Source organism: Echinops telfairi, unplaced genomic scaffold (assembly GCF_000313985.2).
Source record: "Echinops telfairi isolate 266 unplaced genomic scaffold, ASM31398v2 ScPeMD7_3;HRSCAF=10, whole genome shotgun sequence".
In the NCBI taxonomy this organism is placed as follows: Eukaryota; Metazoa; Chordata; class Mammalia; order Afrosoricida; family Tenrecidae; genus Echinops; species Echinops telfairi.
In genome coordinates this window covers 37,716,208-37,723,074 of record NW_022103899.1, presented here as the reverse complement: position 1 = coordinate 37,723,074, position 6,867 = coordinate 37,716,208, and the positions used below count along the sequence as shown (strand labels likewise).

General features: G+C 36.6%; 1 protein-coding gene across 3 annotated transcripts in view; it reads left to right on the top strand.

Annotated features, from left to right (window-relative positions):
- The window catches only part of ERBB4 (erb-b2 receptor tyrosine kinase 4), a 708,927-nt gene that overhangs the window by 342,590 nt on the left and 359,470 nt on the right, over positions 1 to 6,867 (top strand). For all 3 annotated transcript variants that reach the window (XM_045295392.1, XM_045295397.1, XM_045295390.1), the window contains exon 4: positions 1,890 to 1,955. In XM_045295392.1, the coding sequence (XP_045151327.1) occupies positions 1,890 to 1,955 (66 nt within the window). The remainder of the gene's footprint in view (positions 1 to 1,889; positions 1,956 to 6,867) is intronic.

The following is a 6,867-nucleotide window of genomic DNA, read 5'->3' as shown; positions in this document are numbered from 1 at the left end:
TAAAATGTTAAAAAAGAAAATTAAAAAAAAAAGAAATACTTGCTGATGGAAATAGAAGACGATTCAATGAAATAAACTACAAAATTTTTAAAAATTAAAAAAAGTGATGTTGTCAAGCATTTCACTTTATTTGATCTACAATCAATGCTCATAGAAGCATTTCAGTTCTTAAATCAAATGGCCTATTGCAATGGGCAGATGTGCTTCACTTAGACCTCTTTTAGACTGTTCAAGTGCTAAGATTTCACTTTGAAGGTTAAGGTGCACTTGACTTAAGTCATGATATTTTTAGTTGCCTCATATGCATTAGAAAGCTGGATCATGCACACGGACGACTACAGAAGTGATTAATTTGGATTGTGGTGTTGGTGAAGATTATTGAACGTACCGTGGACTGCCAGAAGAAAAGAAAAACAAATCCGTCTTGGAGGAAGTACAACCAGAATATTCCTTAAAACGGTGTGTGACAAGACTTCGTCTCATAGATTTGGGAGATATGATCAGGAGAGATCAGTCCCTTGAAGAGGACACCACGCCTGGAAAAATAGCGGGTCAGGGAAAAGAGGAAGACCACCAAGTAGTTGGACTTACACAGTGTCTGTCACATTGGGCTTCAACAGAACCGCAATGAGGCGGGGGTGGGGCGGGGCCGTGTCTCACATGGTTGTATGTAGACCCACTATGCATTGGAGATGACGCAGTGATGCCCAACAACCATATATCCTTGTGCCCATAAAAATTTCAGCTGAGTCTATGAAATTCAGAAGTAAGCTTCAAAATTAATATTTTTATGTATTTTCTTCTATTGCTAGCAGGTCAATTCTTACACAGAATGACCCTATTTGTTACCCTATGTGTGGAACTTGGCCATAGTTTGTTTGATTGTTTGCTTGTTTCCTCTCCTCTGTAATCACAGATTTTTCTTGGATCGATGAGTGGGTTTGAATTACCAGCCTTTAGTTTAGCCGTAAAGTGCAAACCAAATGCACCATGTACTAATTTTCCCTGCACCATCCTCACAATTGTTCTTATATTTGAGCCTATTTTTTCAGCCACTGTGACAATCCATCTGGTCAGGGTCTTTCTCGTTTCCTTGGCTCCTCTATTTGACCAAGTAGAATGCCCTTCTTCAGGTCCTGGTTTCTCCTGACAACATGTCCAAAGTACGTGAGACAAAGTCTCCCCATCCTTGTCTCGAAGGAGCAGTCTCCTGTACTTCTTTTCATATAAATTTGTTTTTCTTTGACAGTCCATGATACTTTTCATATTCTTTGCCAGCATCATATTTCATGCTTAATTTTTTATAGGAAGACTATGAATTATGTATCTCAAACTCAGTGTCTTTGAGTTGATTCCCACTCATTGTGACCTTTCAGGACAGAGTAGAATGGCCTCTGTAGGTCTCTGAGACTCATTTATGAGAGCAGAAAGCCTCACCTTTCTCCCAAGGAGCTGCTGGTGGTTTCAAACTCCTGATTGTGAAGGTAGCAGCCCACTCACTCTATAGTACCTCTGATTCTTGTGGTTCTTCATGTGTTTGCAAATAAATACACTTATTACTAATAAATTGCCACTTTTAAAACTATTGATTTAATCTTTAATATCTATTGGTATCAGTGAGTAATGATCTTTCAACATTGTTTCAATACAATAATCATGTTGAATAGCCAAAGTGGACACTCAGTTACTGTAAGCATTTTGGTGAAAGGATTTATATTTGATCTCTACTTAGGTTTTTCTATTTAAATGGGCATTTCACTGACCATGTTTCAGTTTACTATGTCACAAAAATTCTCATAAAGGAGCAAGAGCATTTCCTTTGAGGAAGTGGCTTCTAGGCAAGGCATGAAAGATGATATAATGTGCATGTTGTCTTTCTCCTTCTGTAGGTGGCCGTTGCCATAAATCCTGCACCGGCCGATGCTGGGGACCCACAGAAAACCACTGCCAGACTTGTAAGTGTTCGTCAATGAGAAAACAGAATCGTCAAATAATGTCAATGCTTTTCAGCCCTCTGGTCATCAGAGACATGGCAGTGAGCTTTTGTCTCCTTGTGGTAGATGTGCTTTGATCCAAGTACACTGCCCAATTTTGTTGATTTTAGATGAAATGTGATTAATAATGGCTCCTACACTGCTCTGTGCTTTCTAGGTTAACGATCTCAGTGACACAGCCGTGGGGGGATTAGCTGTGACGTCAGGTTTGGTTCCTCACCTATACGAAATACAATTTTATAGAAAAGGATAATTATTTCAAGTTAACCACAGATCTCAGTATTTTCCCCAAATAGTTATATCTTCATTTATTCATTAAAGCATAAAATTAAGAAGCAGGACAAAGAAATGAAGGAAAAAGAGGGGGGAAGTAGGAGAGAATATAATGATGGTGGAGGTTGGAGAGAAGGGAGGGAAAAGTGGTGAATACTTGTTTGCCTGAGGCATTGAAAATGACTTAAATACTCTAGGGGAAAGAGTAAGGCCGTGGTTTGAAATGTATCCTTTCATTCCTATTGGAAACACAAAGAAAATGTTGTTGAAAAATTAAACATACCAGTATTAGACATTGTGGAGTTTTACTGGTTAACAGTTCAGATATTTCCAGTTTATCTTGGCTAATTTATGCTACATGCTGTTTAATAAAGAAACACCCAAAGAATTACCATGTTGAGAAACTAAGGAAAACTGATTAGGAAGTTGCATATCCTTAATTGACTCAATGGCACAAATTGCATAGCTAGTGATGACTGCACATTGATTTTTTTAAAAATCTCGATAGTTTTATTGGCATATACTTCACATATCATATGATTTAATTTTTCAATCATATTCAGAAGAGTTGGGCAGTCATCACCATCACAAATTCTGGAACATTTTCTTTTCATACTCGTTGTTAGATCCCCATTTCACCCCAACCTCTCTTGCCAGGTCCTCAGGTAATTATACATCCATATTGTCTTTATAGATTTGCCTGTCCTGGATTTCATATACAGAAAATCATGCAAACATAAACAGGAAGGTAAAAAAAGACAAAACAAAGCAAGCTGCAATCAAAAAGAGAGCAGCACTTATTAAAAATGGAAACAACTTTTAAATGAGTCAAAAGAGGGACCAAATGATTAACTTTTAACCTAACTATAACTGTCATAGTCAACGTTGCAATGCTTTCCTGGATTTTTTTTCACTTTGTGTATTGTGTTGAAAAAAATTGTGATATTAATTTCTCAAAGTGGAATTTCCACACTAAATGACATATATTTTCTTTCATAGCAAACACCAACATGGTGATCTTGTTTTCATAGAAATTTTAACAATTTACCTTTTAGGAGTGACGTATGAGTTCTCTTAAACTTTTTCCCTGGATAAAAGAGTACATTATCTAACTATCCCATCTTTGTCTATTTAAGTCAACTTTTTTAATAGCAGTAATGGCTTATGACAAATTTTCACAAGAAGTTTGAAGTAGGTAAAGTAAGATTAAAAAGATGACTGAATTGGACCCACTACAGTATTTCCAGACAAGGTTTTATTAGCAAAGAAATTGAAACCAAATTGTTCCTCTGCTGGACTGGCATTGTATTAGTGTTGTACAAAATCTGGATTTCTAGAATATGGAAGAAACATTATAACACGTTGAGGTGAGGTAGCAAGTAATCATGAATTTATGGTGTCCATGGCTCTGTGACAAAGAACGTGTATCTTGTCAAGCTTAAAAATGAGTTTCACTCACTCACTCATTAAGGCTTCACAGGCTGAGCCAATCAGATGATATCTTCATATACTTGGGATTTAGGATCTATGAATTGGGCTACTCACCACGAGGTCAGCAGTTCAAACCCACAGCTGCTCCATGGGAGAGAGATGAGGCTTTCTATTTCCATTAAGAGTTATAGTATTGCAAACCCACAGAGACAGTTCTACCTTGTCCTCTAGGGCTATTATGATTTGGAACCTACTCGATGACATTGAGTTTCGTTTGGTATACTACTATAAGGTCCTATGAGTTGCACTCAACTCTATGGCTGTAAGATTTTTCTCCTACTTTAGGAGCCCATCCAGGGTCTACTCTTAGACAGAAAAAGACACATTTCTATTCTGGCTGCTTGTTGTTTCTAGGTTAGATTTGGGAAATGCCAGTCTTAGTTTGCTTTTGCTGTTCAGTAAGGGCATATCAAAAATTTGCCAAAATGTTTTCCTACCTATAGTGGATTTCAAATCAGTTTTCAATCTTTACAACACCTTTCAAGCTTCCTCTTTGTTGCCTCTTGCATATGTCCAAGATTATAAGAGTAATTTAGAGAAAGTGTTAGAGAGAGAGATAAGTGATGCTAATTTTTTTGAATGTGAAGTCTTATATTAAAACAAGACCAATAATGCCATCCATTTGATTCTGGCTCAGAACAACCTTAAATGATAGAGAGAATTGTTCCATAGGGTTCTTGGAACTATAATAAAAAAGGAGAGAAATTCCTCATTTTTCTCACGATAATGGCTAGTGTATTTTATATATTTATTTATATATTTATATTTATTATAAATTTAAATAAACAAACAAATAAATTTAAATAAATAAAATATAAATTATATTTATTTATATATTTATTATATATCCTTATATTTTATAAACACTGACACTGATTTTTTTTGGGGGGGGGGGATTAAATCACTAATAGTTAGATAATACACTCTTATCTAGGGAAGAAGTTAAAGAGAACTCACACGCATTGCTCTTAGAAAAGTAAATTAGCAAAGGAGATGATAGTTTGATTATAAACATTAGACAGTCCTTACAGCATTGTCTTCAAGGCCAATTAAAATAATTACTGATTTACCCAAACATAACTCCTACTCTCATCCCTAAATCTTGTTTCTTAAAGTAGTTGAATTCTTTAGAAATATAATACTTGAGTGAAGTGTGAGTTTGACTGATGTTAATAAAAAGACTAGAAAGATAACATAATTTAAGGTTTAGTTTGTTCAAAATCCAAAATATAACATCCCCTTCCCTTGCAGTACAAATCCCTTTTAAGCTTAATCAGTAGGGTTGTTCTAACCCAGAAAAGAGGTGACAAGGGTCATTAAGATAGGTAGCCAGGCACAAAGCTTCCCCCATTTAGTAAACCATGGAATATGATGCTTCAGGCGAGGGTGGTCTGGTAACCTTTAGAGCAGTGGTTCTCAACCTTCCTAATGTTGTGACCCTTTAATACAGTTCCTCATGTTGTGGTGACCCCCCCGACCATAAAATTATTTTCATTGCTACTTCATAACTGTAATTTCACTATGTTATGCATCAGATCGTGACCCACAGGTTGAGAACTACTGCTCTAGAAAAATATAGGTATAGATCATTGTTTCCGGTGACCATTTCAAAACCTGCTCTTTTCTCCATAGTTTCGGACATAATTTACTTAATTTTCACTGGATTTTTGAAGCAGGCTGGAGATAGCAAACCCCCGCTCTTTCTGCTCTACCTCCTATTTTTTTGTCCAGATTTTTGGCTTTCATAAAAGTTGGCATAACCCACACAGGCTATTGCCCTTAGATATCCTTTTGAACCTTGTTTTCTTGGGAAGCAAACAAACACACAAAAATCGGTACCTGAGGGCCATTATGAGTGAAACAACGGTCCAGGTATCTAGCACGACCGTTTTTTGTGTTGGACACGTTGCTGAAGCAAGGGCCCAAGCTTTGCTCTCACAGGTTCAGTGAGAGACAGAAGGAAACAGTGCTTTTAAGTTTTCTAATTCTGTTTCCCAATTTCTGTTCCTCACATATTTCTTGTTTTTTTTTATTTTTAGTTACTTAATTACATTTTAACATAGTATCAGCAAAAGAGCCACTTTAAATCTGCAGATAAAAACAACTATAAGTTAGGAAATTGGAGAGAAAGAAGAACATTGTTTTATTCTATCTGGAGAATAGAATGCAAGTAATATTTCCCTAGAGATTTCATACTAATTTTTAGTCCACTCAGTCCTATCTATTTAATTTCCCTTTCATAATATACTGGCTAGCCACAAGTTATGAAACCCATCAACTTCTTCACCAAAGTACAGAAAAACATGATTCATTCCATGAGATTCACATTCAAAATATCAGAGTTCTTTTCATAAATCCAATAAGTCCATGTTTTTGTTGAAGTATTTTGGTCAAGTGTTTCATCAGGCAACAAAGCAAACTTATGTACAGATGAAAAAAACAATGTAATCAAGACTTACAGTTACCCAATAATAAAAACTGAAATGTGATAATTTTCATCAGAATTAATTAAAAAGAATACAAAGCCAAATAAAGTCAATCTAAAACAGCCACATTAGAGGACAATATCTCTGGACATGATTTTTTTTTTTCCTGAAGAGCTTCACATAAAACGCATAGTTTTCCTGGGACATGATAACATATAGTCAAGATACATTAAGAATATACCTTTTTTCCCTACCCTTGATAATTTATAAATTATTATTATTTTGTCATGCCTTACACTATCCGATGGTTCCCGTCACCCACTTATCTGTTGTCCGTCCCCCAGGGAGGGGGTTATATGTAGATCCTTGTGATCGGTTCCCCCTTTCCACCCCACCTTCCCCTTATCCTCTTGGTATAACTACTCTCATTATTGGTCCTGAGGGGTTCATCTGTCCTGGATTCCTTGTGTTTCCAGTTCCTAACTGTACCAGTATACATCCTCTGGTCTAGCCGGATTTGTAAGGTAGAATTGGGATCATGAGAGTGGGGAGGGAGGAAGCACTAAAGAACTAGAGGAAGGTTGTTTGTTTCATCGGTGCTCCACTGCACCCTGACTGGCTCATCTCCTCCCCATGACCCTTCTGTAAGGGGATGTCCAGTTGCCTACAGATGGGCTTTGGGT